This window comes from Cuculus canorus, chromosome 1 (genome assembly GCF_017976375.1).
Source record: "Cuculus canorus isolate bCucCan1 chromosome 1, bCucCan1.pri, whole genome shotgun sequence".
NCBI lineage: Eukaryota > Metazoa > Chordata > Aves > Cuculiformes > Cuculidae > Cuculus > Cuculus canorus.
Genome location: NC_071401.1, coordinates 69,642,291 through 69,661,472, shown reverse-complemented (window position 1 = coordinate 69,661,472; position 19,182 = coordinate 69,642,291). Strand labels below are relative to the sequence as shown.

Here is a 19,182-nt window from a genome sequence, read left to right as displayed (position 1 = left end):
AGAGCAAGAAAATGTAGGTACATCAGCCACTCAAAACTCAGAGAACCTTCCCCAGGGAAGCTACCGAGTAAAGAAGTGAGGAACAGTTAAATACCATGGTTCTGTGGGAAGCTTATCTCAGTTAGATAACAGTCAATTTTTTTAAAGCTTAAGAAACCATCCAGCACAAAGCTGAAGACAGACAGGAATCTTCACATGTAAAGATGAATAAATTTTGCCTACCTCCTCCAAATTTCAGATTAACAATGAGATGCCAAAAAGTTTTAAAGTACCTGAAAATTTAGATGGTTCTGAAAATACAGGCTGGCTGGCTTGTTACGTAAAACATTTGTATGTTAACATCATTAGGAAAATTAGATCTAATGTTGCAAAACCAGACATTAATGTGAGTACAAATTGTGGTTAAAGATGATAAACGTTCTCTCTAATTCTTTAAGTACCACACCCTTTTTTAACTGCATATGGTCAGAACAGCCAGGATTATTTAAGGTCATGGTTTCAAACTGTGTGAAGTATTGGCTTAGAAGCTTGGATCTTCCCTTCAGCAAAAGAAAATCTGAACTTCGCTGAACAAGCACAACTGATTAATGCAATTCTAATTGTACCCAGCTAATAACTAAATAGGAGTCTAGCAGCTTCTGGTAATGAGAGTTGCCTCAAAATGCCATAATAAATGTCATTACATAGGAACTGGTAATAGCAGGGAACTAAAGCTAGCTCTTTTACCAAGATAATATACGTGGAATAAAAGGCCCTTATCTTTTTAGGTTTTATACAGATATATAGCTGGAAGTTCAATGCTGAGGAGTTCTGGTGAACATTAACGGGACTAGACTTAGTGATGCAAAATGGCATGCAATTGAATTTTGGCAGGAACAGGGACAAAGTTCAGGACCAGAACATAGTGCTTGGGATCCATTTTTGTTTAATCATTGCATTTAAGTATATAAATAGATTATGAGATGATCATTTTTCTTGAATAAGCTGGGCTATATTATCTTCCAGTGGGAAAAAAAAAAAGAAAAAAAAAAAGGGAAGGTTTACTTGTTATGCTGGAGTAAAGGTTTAGATGAGATATTAGGAAATATTACATCACTGCAAGGGTTGTCAAGCATTGGAACAGGCTGCCCAGGGAAGTGGTTGAGTCGCTATCCCTAGAGGTATTTAAATCCTGTGATTCTATAAAGACCTAATCTTGAAACAGAAGAAAGTTAAGCAGCAGCCACTTCTTATGTCAAATTAAATCAGCACCTTGCCTCAGACATTTCCAGTGAAACTCACATTAAAAATTAAAAATAATAAAGTAAGTTATTATATCACTACAGCATCAAAAAGACTGAAAGTTCCCTTGAATTATGTTTTGTTTTCCTAGGCAAAGGTAGAAAATACACTTGTAATGTAATTGTATGGTAAATATAGGTTTGGGTTTTGAAAGAAAAGGCAGAATGGCAGAATAGTACAGTTCTCATTGTATGTGGTGTCTTGTGGATATAAACAGATATAAACCAGGAGAACTTTCTTGTTGAAATTTTAGATTTGTTATCACAGGATTTAAATTTAAAGTATCAACCATAATGATGCAAATATTCTAAGATTACTTAATCCAAAATGCATTACGGAAACAAAATAACTGAGTCTTAAAGTTATCACATAAGAAAAATTCACCCTCTACCAGTCTTCAAAATAAATTGAGTTTCATGGCAAGTTATAAATAGTTACATTATCAATTATTTCATGGCCTGTTCAGTTTTTCTGTATATTATATGCACTTGTGAACACTCAGTTCGTGGACTCACTTAAGCCATGCATGGAGTTGCTGAGCCTTTTTATTGCATATGCAAGTCTTCTTGATTGAACAACAAAAGTGTTAATGCCTCACTAAAAGCTGGCAATAAGATTCCAAATGGACACTCGGCTCCAGTACCATTTTGATATAGGCATCAGTCCAAGATAGTTCTAAAGAGCTGTCAGAAACTTAGAAAAATTACTGGCAGAACCATGTGTATGTCATTTGCAGGACAGCAATTAAAGGTTGTCAACCAGTGTACCAACCTTCTCAAAGTTCTTTGAAATATCCTTTAATATATAATAATATGTCTTTCCCTGAAAGATAATGTAAGTATATACCAGTAACTGCACTGTTATACTGCTACACAGTACTATCTAAGGTTAGCTAGCTGTTTATCACAATCATTTCATCTTCAAATATATTTGTTTTAATTGAGGAGGAGATTTATGAAGCCAATCAAAATATCTGCAAACAATAAAGTTGCACCAATAGTCTCCATCTGATCCCTACTCCATGGCTTTGAGACAGTGTTTGTATCCCAGCCAACCTTTTGACTACCACATTGCAAAACCACATTTGAGTGAAATTTGTCTCCTAACTTCAGGCAGTTCAAAACATGCCTAGCCACAGAGTTGTGAGTTCAACACTGCCTGCAAAGGAAGCCAGGAAAACAATTAGACAGCTACTGTAAAGTTACATCACCTATGTCTGGACAACAACAAAACACAGAAGCTGCTAGAATAATGCCCTGATTACAAATACTCATGCAAGCCAAGATTTGTGTACTCCTTCTTTATAGATTTACACTGGCAAAATAAACAGTGCATGAGCTTGAATCCCATTAAAAAGTGTGAATACCTTACTCTTGAATGTATGCAATGTGATCACGTCTGTAAAAAACTCAACGGATAAGCCAGGAGAATTTTAAAAGACTCTTGAGGAAATGATTGAGGGGACTGTTATACAACTTCACAAGTCATGTGGGGAAAATATCTGTAATAAGTTTATTCATAACTTAGTACTTTAAATTATCCTGTCCTTTTAAAATATCTCTTAATTTTTAATAGATCTCTGCTATTCAGAACTGATGTTTATTTCATGAATGAAACCACTTTGTTTACTTCCTGCAGAAAGCTTCCTCCACATTTGAAGTCTATCTAAATAGCATTTATGTTCCTACAAAAAATATAAATATTTAGAATTATTTTTTAATGTTTAGAAATATTTTTATTGGAAGATCATTTAAACATGAGTAGAAATAGTTGTGCTCTCATAAATTTAAAAATAAAATTATAATTCATTTTTGTTGAGAGTTAATCTTTCTTACAGTGTTCAAGCAACTCCTATATCTAAATTATTCTAGTGTTACCCAAAAGAGAGATGGTAAAATGTTATGGGTCAGTATACACATATTTATAGAAGTAAAGCAATTAGCACTAGATTTTTGGAAGGCATGCGCTCACATAAAAAAAAACACAATATGAGGTCTGTTCCAGAAATAAACAGCCACTTAAATCTGGTTAAGTTCCAGAAAACTTCTGAATGCAAAAGACTAACAAGATTGGCTCTATTGTAATAAGATTTTTTTTTTTACATTACTCTATAACGGTATTTTGCATTATCTCGTTAGCACATAAATTGCTATTTTTAAATTGGGATAAAGCTGTAATAAATCATTACACGGTTATTGGTAACAATAGTAGTGATTATAGTCTTAATGTTTACTTGGTGTTAATGATGATGACTATTAATATTTTCCTATATGACCTTATAGACAACATCTAATTAGCTGCTTGTTATTGTAAAGCAAACCTCTATGCTAACAAGTCAATTTTCAGGGATAACTGTGGTCAGCTCAATCTTCTGTATTTTGGGAAAAATTACCACATTTGAGGAAAGACATAGTAATATGAAGTGTTGAGTCACCTTCCATGGAGGTATTTAAAAGACATGTAGATTTAGTCCCTAGGCACATGGTTTAGTGGTGGACTTGGCAGTGTTAGGTTCATGATGTGACTTGATGACCTTAAAGGTCTTTTCCTAAATGATTCTATGATTCCATTCTATGAGTCTACAAAGGTAACAGTGAGGAAAAAAAAGACTCTTCCTGTATAGAAGAGAATGGGCGTGAACAACAGATACAGGTCAAAGCCCTCCACTTGCTACAGCCCGAGAAATTCAAACAGAACTGTCAAACCTATGTTTTAGGATCAAACTACCAAAAGAGGACTGCAAATTAAAATCAGAAGTATAATCATAAATAGGGTGCAAACTTGAAAGAAAACTCAAATAAAAGCAGTAAAAGGATGAGAACACAGTCTTCCAAACAGTGTGTTTTATTGACGTGCTAGGTTTTGTTGCCATTCAGTCCAGGAATGTGAATGATCACCTGCACATAAATGGACTCCCTCAATTAACTACGAATCACTTTTGTTCTTCATATCTCACCATCACCATCAATCAACCTCCAGTGCTTTTATCTTTCGTTTACCTTTTCCTAATGCATAAGCTGTAAATTCTTCAGTGTTACATTGTTTGGGAATGAAAAATGTAGGTCTTAATCATCAGGCTGTTTTTACAACCAATCCCCAAACTCCCCATTTTTGTTTTACTTGTATTCATAGGAGGGGGTAGGTCTAATTTGATATCATGAGAGTAAACAATAATATGATTTGTTCCTGCAAAATCTAGCAAGTTAGCAATGAAGGTCTAGATGAACAGTAGCAGTAGTAAGAAAACCAACTGCAACTGCAAAAGAAGAGCAACAATATTGTAAAATAATACATGTAGAAGGTTTTCTTTGTTCAAAGATGACAGAATAATTTATTAGTTTGTGCCATAACCTCAAAATGGCAGTTGTAGCACTGTACATCTGCCCCATTTACAAATACTTGCCCAGAATCTTCTTAAATAATAATAAAAAAAGACTTCTAAATGCACTTCTACACTTGAAAGAGCCAGTATAATCTGGGTAATCACAGAAGGAAGGAGAAAAGAAAGGGATTTTCTTACATCTTAGTATCAAACATTTTTCCTGACTGCTATTTGACTTTCATTCTGTGGCATTCCAAAATATTGTATGCTATACCCACAACTTCTATCATATTTCTTAAGTGAAGTTATGGAAAAGAAAATCAAATATGAACTAACAGTTGCTACATATAAGTTTGAGTCTAACAGTTTAGATGAAGTGTTTGGCAAACATTAACCGTCAACCAACCTTTCCTACCTAAAATGACATTCAAGATAAACATTCAGTCTGAGTTTGTATCAAGTCATTTCAGCAAGCAAACATTGTCAGGAAGTAAAACTCTTATTTAGAGTTGTCTGTGTAAATGAATTATTCACATTCCGAAAGAAAACGCTGTACTGCAAAGAACCTCACTCGTAAGTACTCGGGTAAAAGGCCTCTCTCTCCAACACAAAACTAGTACATCTTTGTAAACCCAAAAGACTACATGTCAGACATAAGTAGTGCAAAGATACAAGCAGCTCATTAGAAAAAAGACAAAGGAGCAGTTTTATCTGCAGAAACTGTATTACTTGGGTTAAATTATGAGATTAGCAAAAAAAGCAAAGTGTTTGAATACTGAAATATTTTATATTGAAGTACTGCAAGCTGCAAAACAAAGAGTTTCTTTCCAGCATTCCATTTAAATTAGGTGTTCTAAAGAAAAGATAAATAAAGCATCCCAAATATGTTAAATAATCATAATATATAAAAAAAAATAAACCACATTCTTTCTTTATGCAGAAATATTAAATTGCAGGGTTCTCATGATAGATTTTGGAAGAGCCTACGCTTGATGCACTATATTGGCACCAGGTGAGGATTAGGTGCAACAAACCCATTTATTTGTGTAATATTTTAAAACTCAAATATGGATCACAGTTTTCAAAATCTAAAACTAGGATTTTGGAGTGGCCATAGAGTAGCTTTCCCTTCACTTATTAGCTTTGCAATTAATATTCTAGATATGTTCAAAGTCTGCAGAAGAAAGCATCAATTATCAAAGATGTTAGACAATTAGAACTTCTGCAGACAACTGAGAAACTCCTTCTCTCCTCCCATGTAGAACAAAGATTGTTCTCATTTGCACTGAATACCAACCCTTTCCTCAGGAAAATCCCTCTCCTCTCATAGGTGTGTTTATATATAATGCATGGAAGACATCTGACGCTAAAATCATCCTCATATTTACTGTCTTAATCATGGAAATGGACAGTTAATGGATTTGCATATCAGTGTGTGAATTAGAACAAAAGTTTCCTGAAATAAAGACAATCTACTTTGCTTTCCAAAAAAAAAAAAGAAAAAAGGAGAGAGAAAGGGAAGTATCAATGAGAATAAATAAAGCATTTCCAACTTTTTTCTTAGGATCTTTTTCAATTCCCAGCTCTCACTATATGCAGCCCTCTTTTCTAGCTGACTCTTAGTCACAGCAGTCTGCATCCTCATCAATGGGTTACTTAAGTTTCTTCTTCCCCATAAACCTAAATTAGACTAATCCACAACATTCTGCAATAGCCAATACTACAGAAGCTGGATCCAGGACTAGGGCTTTCCACTCCTGAGTGCTACTGTAGTTCAAACAGAAGTTACTTCCCCTCTCCTTTCCATAGTGTCGTACCTGTACATCTGTTAGCTCTCCTAGTACAACTGTCTATAGTCAATCTCTAAGTGACAGCTGTCTTTCTCACTAATTGCTGTTATGAGATATCTGTCACTGTCTCTCATAGGCTAGCACATAAAAAGACTTACAGTAGAAAGTAGTAATTTGACCTTCCATGACACAGCTTTCTCTACACTATTTTGATCCATGAGGCAATAAGCAACCCTCTGTCACCACATATGGGGAAACCTTGCTGAAGTTAAAGAGTTTCAGGTGTGGTGATCAGCAGCCAGCAAAAATAACTTGACAGCCACAGCGGTAATAGCCTGTGGTGCACTTCAACATTCATTTCTGTGTGGCCTGCTAGGAAGACAGATCAGACAAAAGAAAGGTTGTGATAAAGCTTCAGAAGTGAAACAAGGCTTTCATCAGAATTGTGCTTGGAAATGCATGTCTCCTTTAAAAAGCAGCAGAATAAAAGTTGTGCCCCCTCACCCAACTCTCCTTGCATACACTGAGAAACTGCTTAAATTAGTTAGAGAAAACTTTTAACTGCTGAAAAGGAGAACTGCTTTTAAACCCTGCAAAGCCAGTACGGTAAAGCATGTCAGACAGAACTTAGTCTTCTGTGTTTGTCAACACAAATGAGCCCACCTATCTCTACCAGCTATACTTGTACAAACCTACTAAAGTTACTGAGAGCTGCACATCTGTTTATGAGACTGCTCTACTCTTCAGAAATTTACCTAAGGTGGAAAGATACTTGAGGAGCAAAGAAAAACAGCTGGATTCCCAAGACAGCTAGAACTGTCTTAGTCAGATGGTATACAGGCACTAAATTAGGAGGTATATATACATGTGCGTAAACGTATCTATACACATATATACATATATGCATATACACTTTTGTACTTCAAAGCGAATGTATTTGGGCTTATAAACATAGACCACTAGAGGCTGTAAAAATATCTAAAGGATCCAAGGGGAGTCTTATTACTGCAGTATAATCAAAAAGGAAATCAGGCATTAGTAGTGAAAGCACCTCAGAACACAAACTAATGAAACCTTCTTCAGTATGTACACTTCACAGCCTTTCCTAATACAGTGGTACATTTGAGAAACAGAGGATGCCAACATGCAATGCAAATTGCCCTGCTACTTTTTTCTGTCTTTTCAGTGAATAATCTCAGTAAAAGCAGTATTATTCATGCTTGTTCTGTCTCTCCCATAATGCTCTTGCCTCAAGTGTGATTTGATGTCAGCTTTTTATTTACAAAGTAAGAACACAGGCAGCTTAGAAATCAAGTGCTAGAAAGTATAGGAAAAAAAACAAATACAAAAACCTACTACATTTATGCAATATTTCTGTTACCCTAAAAATGGAAGTCAGTCCTTTCAGTTCCGGCTGACCACTTAAGAAGCATCAGTTGAAAAACTTGCCATCAGCTAAGTAACTCTGAGGTACAGGAAGATCTTTCATCTAAATTTCTATTCCCTGATTTACATTTTTATCTTATTTTACCTTAATTTCTAATACTTATGATCTAATTTCACTTTGTCTCAATAGATTGAGTACACTAGAGTTTTGTTCCTTCTAGTTGACTTTTCTCTTGCCAGCACAATTTTGCTCCAGCCTCTGAAACAGAAATTAACTGAAAGTATTAAACTTTCCTTGGCAGAGTATAAATAACTGCAAAGTTCATTGGTGCAGCTTGAAATGCAGGGGAAATTGCTTCCATGTTTTTTCCTGTGATTTTTTAAGGCAGTTTTAAAAAATGCTAACCCAGAAATTTATCACTTTCATAACACATAACTTGCTCGCATTAGGAGCACATTGGGAAAGGTAGAGGACAGCAGTTCCGTCTGTTTGTACCTAACAAGTGTGTATAGCTCCTTATTCTAGACCTGTCGTGTTCTGGGGAAGATATTTCAGGAGCTAGGGAAAAGGGTAGGTAATCACAAGAAGGCTGGAGAGCACCTTGTCAGAATGCAGGATGTGTGTTCTATAATACCTTCGCACTTCAATTAGAGTGCTGAAGTAACTGACTGTTAGAGATGGCCGGTGAGTGGATTTTTACTCTAAAAATCACTAGTGAAATAAAATCTTTTCTTTCACATTAGCAGGTTGAGGTAAAGAGGGAATCTTGTAGTTTATATCAGCTTACAAATTAATCTTAACATTACTACTGCCTTGTCATTACCGAATTTTTGACCCACATTAGTTATTGCTTCTTAACGAGCAACAGGTAAAATGATCTTTTCCTCGAGATAAACTGGCTATCAACAGGCAAACCTTAAAACTTTATTTTCTTCATAGTCCAAATGAGTACTGCAGCTCTGAGCCTGGTCTAGGGTGAGATTCTTTTCCTTCTGCTACCAATGTCACATTTCAGAAACCACTCACATACTAACCTTTTTGATGGGTAAGGTGACTTTGAAAGAAAAGGATAGCATATTACTTTTGACGTGTAAAACTCACTCAGACAATACAACTGGCAAAACTTTCACTTCAGAAAAATATACTGTTACAAGCATTGTCTCTGTTTAAGACAACCTTTATTCCACATGAAGAGAAGCGTGAAACAATGTAAGGTAATAAAGGAAAATTTCATATCCCAGGACTCCATTTTAGACTAAGCTCTCCATTAAGGATGGTGAGAGTGAAGGTTTCATTAAAGTAAACTGACTTTGAAGGAAATATATTTTGTCATGTACTACTTATTTTACCTGTGGTTTGCTTCATTTTTTTAAATCTAAATTTCCAATCAGTTAATCAAAAATAGGGCAATGGTAAAAACCTGGTTTATTAATAGAACATAAGTAAGACTGAGATTTTTCTAGCTGTAATTATCATAATTCTACTCTGTGGCCTGTGATTTGCCTATTATTCCTAGTCTCATTTTACTAATAAAGAGAAGGAATAATTTCAGGGACGGAACTTAAGTCAGGTCTTAAGCCAGTGTGACATGGCAGGGAGAAAATCACTCTTACAAGACAGTAAGCCTTACTGCACTTAGAAAATGTTGCATATCTATTAAACAGGTCTTCACTTCAAAGGACTTTGGAAAAACTCCAGAGTACCTGCGTATGTAAGAGATTTTTAGACCTTCATAGTTCAGAACAGGTTTAGTTCTTATCTGGAACTGCTGTCTTTTATACCATACAATAGACCTACGATTGTCAGCCCTATAATTGTAGCTGGTAAAAAGTAGATGGAAGAGATGCTTTGCTTTGTCTCTGTAAAATACTTTTCTTTTTGATCTAATCAGTACACTTGTATAAGCTGTTTAGTGTGAGGTGCTCTCTTTTCTTTCTTTTTTTTTTTTTTCAATTCCGAAAGGTGTGTGTGTTCTGCAGTATAATGGAAAACTGCCAAATACCACCATTAAAAATAAAATCCTCACAAACTCTGATACAAGAACTCTGTAAAGCGTGTGGCCACGGGGGATTCACTCAGACATTCCACTGCTGGTAGAACACTGCTTTGTTTCCAAAGACCTGAGGCCTCCCTTTGTTAGACAAGTCTCGTTAAGCTGTCAGGTTGCTGAGAGCCTTCATGGGATAACTATTTTGCCTAATACTTAGGTTGTTCAGTCCACTCTTCCAAAATCCTGGCTTCAAACCTTGCAAGTGATGCCTGTACTGCTGGGTGTAGACCAAGCATGTGATTTACAGTTATTTACATGAAAGCCTAGGCCAACTCCAGGCCAGCATAAGAACAAAGAAAGTGAAAGTCCTAGTCTCGCATCTTAGCATTGATCTACATGCTCTTCAGAGTGGCTTAGATGGGCTGGACAGAGCAGAAGAAAGAAGAGTGTCTGAGTGTTTGTTCACAGAAGTTCATTTACTGATGGATATACTCTTAATCTGGAGGCGATGTGATTACTGAAGCACTCCGTGTGCAAGTACTCACTCAAAATATGCCTGTACAATGATAAGTAGTACCTGGACACACCTGAGCTAGCCAAAACATCAGTTGCCCTGGGAAGACCACAGAAAAAGTCACTCCCTGAGTCAGCATGCACTTCAATACCTTCTATCTGCCACAGTCTTGCCTTCTCTCCATGGCCTTTGGCTGGCAAAAGTATGTTCCCAAGTGATCAAACAGTTGCAATCCTAACTTTTGAAAGTACAAACAAGTCAGTATTTTCTTAAGCTTTTCTGACCACATTCAGAGAGATGACCATTCCTTCAGGAGCATTGTTAAAGTTATTGACTGCTAGAAATAGTGGCTTTGCAATAACGGACTGGAAAACTGAAGACCAATATGGCATGAAATGGTGAGTGTCCTCTGTCCCATGGGACAGCTAATTTTCTTACAGGCAGCACTATGCAAATAAAGAGGTCTTAATGAGTAGTTGACTGCATGTTAGCCATGGATTTAATCCTCAGAATCTTTTATTGGCTGCACTTCTACTTGCTTCTGAGAATAACTTCTCTCTTCGTCCAACAGTTCATTCCATGCTTTCTATCAGTCCTAAAACATGCATCTTCTTATTGTATGCTCCGTGACACCTAGTCCACTCCCTTTTTCCCTAGTGCTTCAACTGATCTATATCATGCTTTAACTAACTTTTATGAATAGCGGGATCTTCACAGCAGGAATGTGATTCGGTTCCCAGTACAAGTCAACCATCTAGTTTAGAGGATAACCAGATGGAAAGGAAGATGTGCTTGTGTCTGAGGAACCAGCTGGCAATTCAGGGAAGTTAGATATAATGCCTGATTATCTAACATTCCCCTCCTGTTCTCCTTGACAAATGCAGCTGTTTCTTAGTTCCAAAAGGGCAACATTATTTATCTGCATCAAATGTAGGAGAGGCAGGAAGAGGGACTAGGAAAGAAGCAGAGGTGAATTAACTTATCTAGCATGTGAGCAACGCTCAGCTCAACTTCCAAAACAGCCAGATTCCTCTGCGTATTCATGTCCTAGAACTGAGCTGCTTGATAGAAATAGATATAGTTGAGAATTGTAGAATCTCTGTTTGGTATGGTACAGGAGGAGCTGTGTAATTTAACTCCTTTCTTTAAAACAGGATTTATGAAAGTTTGTGGAGAAACAAAAGGAATTATTTTGGTAACAATTATTTTCCAAGAGTGCTTACCTCTATGTATGTCTGACCTCTACTGATTTTATGTCAACAAATATGCATAACATAATTTGCTCTGCCTGAAGTCAATGATCTGAGGACACAGTGTACAAAGTAAAATAAAAAAAAATTATCTGAGCATGTCTTTCAGATGTTGATATTGGTGGGGAACCACTTTTCCATCAGATATTAAAGATAAGCTAAATCCAGTATGACAAACTAAGTAGAGAAAGATAAATGTCTCTCTGTGTTAAAAACAGACACATCTATCAAATATGATCTTCATGAATACTACAGAAAATCAAATTAATTTCTATATAAAAAAAAAAAAGCACAACACTTTCTTTCATACCACAGCACAGTTTGGTTTTTTTCTGGAACTGTTTTATTATTGTGTAGTTATGAGACACTAACAATTATAATGGTGAATACATGCAGATGGCTCTTACTTTGCCCTACAATCACCCAAACGGATCACCTAGAAAGTATATCTATACATGAGCCATCAGCAAATGCTTCACTTATAATCAGTGGCAGGAATTCTAATCTCTGCAGAAATTTAGGAAAAGTGAATTATACTAGGCGGTTCTTTTGAGCCTTTCTCATTCCCAGTTCATACCCAAGTATATTCAGGGTGCGGTAAATGTAAATGACAAATAAGTCTCCGATTTCTGTCACGCAAACTTGCTGTGAATAAACTGAAGGGCAGTTGTACCATAGCCATTCTCATCTAAGGATGCAAACAATGCAAATAGGACTTAAGCAAGGCTTCAGGTACTTAAAGGGCACTTTACAGGAAAGTTGGGCTTTTTATCAGAGGGTGCAGTGACAGGACGAGGGGCAATGGTTTTAAGCTGAAAGAGGGGAGATTTAGATTAAATATTAGGAAGATTTTTTTCCTGAGAAAGTGGTGAGTCAGTGGAACAGGTTGCCTAGAGAAGTTGTAGATACTCCATCCCTGGAATTGTTCAAGGCCAGGTTGGATGAGACTTTGAACAACTTGATCCAGTGGGAGGTGAACTTCCCATGGCAGGAGGGTTTAAACTGGATGATCTTTAAGGTACCTTCCAATCCAAATCATTCTATGATTCTATGATAGCCATAAAAGCTAAAAAAACAGTGTTTTGAAATACACAATCTCATTATACAAATTAATACAAAAAAAGGGAAAAGCAAATAGCTCAGAATGGTTATATGCAAGTATTTACTGGCTGTTATCTAAATGTTATACCCACAAGTACAAGTACTGCCCACAAGACACTTACTTTCTATCAGACTTCTTTGGGAGATAAGATGTCTGCTGGTTTGGGGAAAAAAATCTCTAGAGTTGCTCTATAAAAAGGCAAATCCTAGTACCTTCCCCTTGTCATTAAAGAATATGACTTTTGTGATCACATTTTGGAGGGAGTAGATGCACGTTGTTCTCTTGCTGTGTCTTGCATTTTGTTTTTAATATGCTGGAGTTTTGATCATTCCTCAGAGCATGTTTTTCACACACATGGAATGGATGACACAAAAGGTAAGTATGTTCCTAACTCTGCCAAAAACCTGCTGAATACTATAGAGGTGGCCCTTCCATACCTCTTCCCAAACTCTGTACAAGCAGACTAGAATTTAGTACCCTAAGTTACCACCACATCTTCTTGGGACAACGAGCATTTTTTTTAAATATTGACTTGGAAATTAACTTCAGCCAAAAAAACTTCATCTCTGCTTTCCTAGACATTTGTGCACCCAAACCAGAATATAACATAACGTCTTTTCTTCATCCATAGGTGCTTCTCCTCACTTGTGCAGAAAGGAGTACTTACATCCAATATCTGGCCGTAGCTTTTTGTCGTACTCTCTCAACAGCTTGTTTAGTATGAGAGTCACGTCTGTGTCTTGTGTTTTTGGAGCTAAAACCCATTTTTGGTTAGTTATTCCGTCTTCATATTCATCCTCTTCAACTTTTCTAGAACTGCAATAACAAATCAAACAAATGTTAGTTTGAAAGAACTAAAGTCTGAATTTACATTGTAGGTAAAACCTCCACACTCATCTGAAGAAGGTTCATGTATCTCCTTGGCTTTGCATTGACTCAGCTTCAGGCTGTTTTTGCAACAAGATGCTCCTGTTAACTGTTGCTGAGTATCTGTGGATGGGTCATGATTAAGAGTTGTTTAGAAATCGTCTTCTGCCAATCTGTCAAAAAATTTTACTCTAGGAGTTATTATACCTATCAGAGTACCCTGTATCTTAACCAACCTATCCCAACTAGTTAGTTTGCAATATGTTTTTGCGAAGAATGAACATCTGCAGTATTATTTTATTAATATATCAAGACAACTGATTCATCTCTTGCACAAAGGCTAATAAGAGCATTAAAAATTCAGATCTTTTAATACTTCCTGATCTTTTTATCCTATTAATAAATTATTATAGTCTCACTGCCTGAATTTCAGTTTAATGTATTACAGGGCTTAGAATTAAGAGCTTGCTCCTTGAATTTAAGATGGATTATCTCAAGCACACAAATGCATTGCATAAATTAATCTGAATTTCCCTGCTATTTTAATTTAAAAAAAAAAAAAAACAGTACTACACCAAGAGTTGCAACTTCTTTCCTTCATAGACGGATTATTTCTATTTCAAGAGAATGATAATACAAATGTGGTGAGGCTATAGTTTGCCTAAAAATCCATAGCTAGAGCTATTTTAATACAAGACTAATTTCATTTGTGGTTTTTTGTGAACGAACAGTAAAATGTTGATTTGAAGATACATCTCCTGGTATCTTAGAAACCAAATCTGTTTGATGTCTCTCACTGGAGAAAATCTATGACAACTAAACTGAGATGAAGTTACCAGGAGAGAAGTGGTGGAACCTACAGCAATAATCATGCGTTCCTTCGACTTGCAGTTGCCCTGGTGATAGAGTATCGTTTTTCCCAACCTTTTTACACAAATGTCAATAATTATGCAAGGTGCAAAGCAATAGAGGACCAGAGGCACCAGCCTTGCTTATTCATGGGACACACTACATGCATCAGAGCAATGTCCTTTCTCTCTCTCCTCTTCCTCTCCATAATGACACTAGTGTCTTTTAAAATAACCCAGATGTCCAAAAAACTTGAAGAGATACTCTACAAAAGAAGTATATAAGTATACACTTGATATAAAAGTATATAAAAATATAGAAGTATACACTTATATAGTCATAGGGCATCAACAACCCTTAATATTACCTTTAGACGACCATTTGAATATTTAATGAAACTTTTAATTGAAACTATTTTACAGCCAATACAACCCTAAGGATTAGCCATGAATCACTTAACATGACCCCACAAATTATGAGTGCTGTGCACATGATTGCTTTATAAAAATAATTTTGAAACTTAGCCCCTGACTATTTTCTAGAAGGAGAGATCATATAACCAAGTTGCAAAAGTAGAGAAAACTTAGAGGAGATTTTTAATATATAGGCATTTCTTCTCTGTTAGCGAGTTGTATTTTTTAAACAACTTGATCTTTTTTGTCTAATTCACCCAATGGACATTAAAAAAAAAACAACGATTTTTCTGGGGTTGTTTTCTCCCTCAGATTCATGACAAGCCCTGTGTTTTAATACTGCAGCTACAGAACCATTCTCAAAGGAGGCTCCGTCTCCAAACATACGTGGTTGATGTTTCAGAGCTGAAAGGCTGCAGTGGTGCTGAATTGCTGATAGGAAAGGAGAACAAACCGTATGTCTTTTTCTGCTGCACCCACCACAACTCTACAGGAGGCATTCAGCATGCACGTGGAAATGAGAACTGAGTTCGGATAGGATTACGATTACATTTCAGGGAGTCACTTATTTAAAACCACTCACTAACATGAGTCTAAGCACTGACAGATGTTTTAAATCCCTTTACTCTCCCAGCTTGTTTCCTAGAAAGTACCTCCAAACTATGCAAATTCCTGCCTACCTTCTGCATTAAGACTGGAGGTGGGAGAGGTTTCACAGAGAATTAGACTAACACACTAGACATTTTTCAAGGTGTTCTGTTTTCTTCCTCAAGAGTTTGTTATTTCACTTCCCTTGCTTGTCTCTACACAATTAAGCTACTTAAAGGCACTTGAGATTGCATTTTCACCTTCCCGGTGACTGCCAGTTCCCAGCATGTTCCTGCTATGCACAGAAACAAGCAGGGAATGATGACAGGCCATTCTTAACTTGGGGAGGAAGAAAGGCTGCACACCTTCCCCAAATTCCTGAGAGACGACTAGTTTTGATCCTGTGAGAAGATAGAGAGGAGGCAGTGCATGAACTGCAAAGGAGGGAGGCTGGAAAACTCTTAAGATGTTGTGGGGAAAGGGTTTATTTCCTGCAACTTGTGTGTCCAGGACTTGCCCTGGGGGCTGGCATGAAGCAGCCTCTAGTTCCTCTGGGAATGGTTGGACTTACGGCTGGACTCGATGACCCAGTGGGTCTTTTTCCAACCTAATGATTCTATGATTCTATGAATTTGGGAGAGAGATGCCACCCAAGTGTGGGGCAGAGGGAAGGGAAGGGAAGGGAAGGGAAGGGAAGGGAAGGGAAGGGAAGGGAAGGGAAGGGAAGGGAAGGGAAGGGAAGGGAAGGGAAGGGAAGGGAAGGGAAGGGAAGGGAAGGGAAGGGAAGGGAAGGGAAGGGAAGGGAAGGGAAGGGAAGGGAAGGGAAGGGAAGGGAAGGGAAGGGAAGGGAAGGGAAGGGAAGGGAAGGGAAGGGAAGGGAAGGGAAGGGAAGGGAAGGGAAGGGAAGGGAAGGGAAGGGAAGGGAAGGGTTGGGTTTCTGAGCTGCCTGCAGCCCAGTTTGTGGCACATCCTACGGAGGAATGCTGAGGTGACACCTGTGCCTGGGTTATGGGGTTTGTTGGGGTGAATGTCTGGAGCCTCGCAGGGAGACCCTCCCCGCCCCTGAGGAAGGAGCCAGGGCATCCCCAGCCCCTCCCGTCCCCCTTCACTCCCGCCGTGCCGAGGGCGAGTCGGTTAAGGGCAGCACCAGGGCATCCCCAGCACCCCCGGGCGGTCCCGGCCGCCCGCAGCGCCCCCGGCAGTGGGGGGGGCGGAGGGGTGCCGGGGCTTCGCGACCTCCCCACGCCGTGCGGGGAGCCCGGGCAGCGGCAGCCGCCGTCCCGCACCCCGGCAGACACCGGAGCGGGGAAACTTTGCGCCGGGGCAGCTCAGAACAGAGCCCTTATGGGAGACCTGCGGGTGCACGGGGGGCCGGGAGGGAGAACAGCGGCGGGGCTGGGAGCCAGGCGGGTCCCGGGCAGGATGCAGGGGAAGCCGCGTTTGGGGATGGAAAGCCAGGAGAGGCGGGCAAGTGCCTGCTGTCCTTTCCGGGCGCAGAGCATGTTGCAAACTCCGTGGAGCGGGACTCGCAAAGCCCGCAAAGCCCCGGTGCGGGGACAGAGGAGAGTGGGTGGGGGGAGGCTGGGAGAGTGCAGACTTACCAGGCGTGAAACACTGAGAGGAGGAAGAAAACCGGCAGAAGCTTAGCGGACATGATCTGGGCAGCGCTGGCCAGGTGAGAGGTGCGGCAGGATGGATGTTCACATGAAAGGGAGAATGAGGCAATGAGGTGAAGCTCTCTAAGCCTCTCTTCCTCTGTATTCTCAGCTTTATACCCTGAAGAAAATACCCCCCTTTCACAACGCTCCAGAAAGGGAGGGGGGAGGCGAAAAGGAAAAAAAAAAAAAAAAAAAAAAAAAGGGGGGGAAAAAAAAAAAAAGAAGTGGGACGAGGGGGAAATCCCCAGCGGAGAGGCTGCCAGGGCCAGGTATAAATCACGCTGCACAGTCTGACAGGTGTTCGGCGGGCAGCAGGCTGCGGCGCTTCCCCCCTTTCCTGGCAATCAGGGGCAGGGAGCAGCGCTGCGGCCCCTCCCGCTCCCCCGGCTGGCGCTGGCCGTGCCCCCCCGGGCTCTGCACGGCTCGGAGGAGCCCGGGCCGGGCGAGCAGGGGCTGGGGGAGAGGGCGGCACCCCGCACCCCTCTCCGCGGAGCGCCTGGCCCCGCAGCGCCGCACCCGAGCGCTGCCGCCCCGCATCGGGGAGCGCCTCGTCCCGGCTCCTCTGCCCAACAGGTACCCGCTTCGCCGGCAAAGGGAAGGGAGGGGGGAGCCGGGAAGCGAATCCTGCCCCCGCCCCGGCGGGCGCGCACACAGCCAGGAGAGGGGGAAGCGGCAAAAAACTCGCCAGCCGCATTCAGATGCCAGCCGGGAGCGGGGAGTCCTCCCCGCCGCCACCATCCCGATGCCCCCGGTGGGTCTGCGGCAGCGTGTCCCCCCTTCCTCGGCTTCCTCCCCCCAGCCCCAAAGCCCGCACTCACTTGCCAGCTGGGGCAGTGATGCTGTCTTCAGACGGAAGGAGAGGGGTCGGCGCTGCCCCTGGTCTCGTGGTGGTCAGAACCTCGGGCATCCCAATGTACATACAGGCGCGGATCCATGTAACCAGTGCGGCTACGGAGAGGGATCTACAGTACAGCCTTCCACAGACAGACAGACAGACACACAGAGCGCAGTTTGTGTGTGCCTCTGTATCTGGCTGTACGAATGTAGAAGTTTGCGTGCTCTGTACGAATGCGTGCATGCACATATAAATGCATAAGATACGCCTATAGAATGTATACACAGAGAAGAGAGAGGGATGCTGCCAAGCCACACGGATTTATGCGTATATTGGGAACTTCAGGATACATGAGGATTTTTTTTTTTCACAGTGAGAACTCAGAAATGTGAAAGGCAGCCAAGTGTATTCAGGGCAAAAATAGTTTGGGCATCATGTGTCTTTCGACTCTACAGAGGACAGCACAGACGTGATTTTTAGCGACTTCAGTTCTCTCCAGGTGTGTGGAGCTTTGCCCCAGAGGTCAGCTTAATAAAAATATTCCCCTTTGCTTTCAGAATCGGAAATGACAAAATTTCACTTACACGACGGTAATCTGGAAACAAAAAAACTCTGCTAGAGGTGATCGTCTTACTGTGATCAGAAATCTTGGAAGCATAAAGCTTTGTTTCCCCCTGCCTTAGACATGATTTCCAAGTTCTGGAGGAATCGCTTTAATCATGACATTACGTTTAAAAAAAAAAAAAAAAAAGTTCTGCTGTAAGATGCAAACTTGCTTCCTTGCTTTTAGAATAACTCCTACACGATGCCTAGAAGAGCTGGCTGGAGAGAGTTCCGTTCCCGAAGTAATTTATTGAAGGAACGAGACAGCTTAGGGAAAATCCGGTGTGAGCAAGGCAATTAATTCCCAGTCATGCACTCTAGGGTTTGTTTCTTTTTTTCAACTTTAACGTCTTTTTACTAGATTATGCAGCAGTTCTTTCGTGTTGATTTTGGCTAATTGCAGTTACTGTCAATTGCTAATAATCACTTTTTACAAGACTTGTGCTCTTTTCCGCTAACAGTGGAATGCAGGTGGACTCCAGACCGCCTGCTGCCATGAGAAGATAAAGGGAAGGGTGAATAAGGGAAGGAAAGGGACTGCAGGAGCTAGAGGTTCGCCTGGATTTCGCCAGAAATAGCTGTGGGAAAGCACTCCTTTCTTGTACCGCGGCCCAGTTGAGTATCAGGCCGATCCGACGGTGGGAAGTTTGCAGAGCACCGGCGCTGCGGGGCGTGCGGGAGGCGGGACGGAGAGAGCCGGGGAGCCTCCGCTTTTCCAGCGGCGGATCCCGGC

The 19,182-nt window shown here is 40.2% G+C and overlaps 1 protein-coding gene across 3 annotated transcripts in view; it reads right to left on the bottom strand.

Annotated features, from left to right (window-relative positions):
* The window catches only part of GABRG3 (gamma-aminobutyric acid type A receptor subunit gamma3), a 315,410-nt gene extending 296,825 nt beyond the window's left edge, over positions 1 to 18,585 (bottom strand). Inside the window, exons 1-3 of one of the 3 annotated variants that reach the window (XM_054053396.1) lie at positions 17,830 to 18,585; positions 16,955 to 17,020; positions 13,304 to 13,452 (exon numbers count right to left, since the gene is read on the bottom strand). In XM_054053396.1, coding sequence (XP_053909371.1) covers positions 13,304 to 13,452; positions 16,955 to 17,020; positions 17,830 to 18,095 — 481 coding nt within the window. In that variant the 5' untranslated portion in view covers positions 18,096 to 18,585. Of the gene's footprint in view, positions 1 to 13,303; positions 13,453 to 16,954; positions 17,130 to 17,829 lie in introns of all 3 variants that reach the window. The other 2 variants (XM_054053392.1, XM_054053406.1) reach the window with 2 other exon arrangements.
* Positions 18,586 to 19,182: the final 597 nt, after the last annotated feature.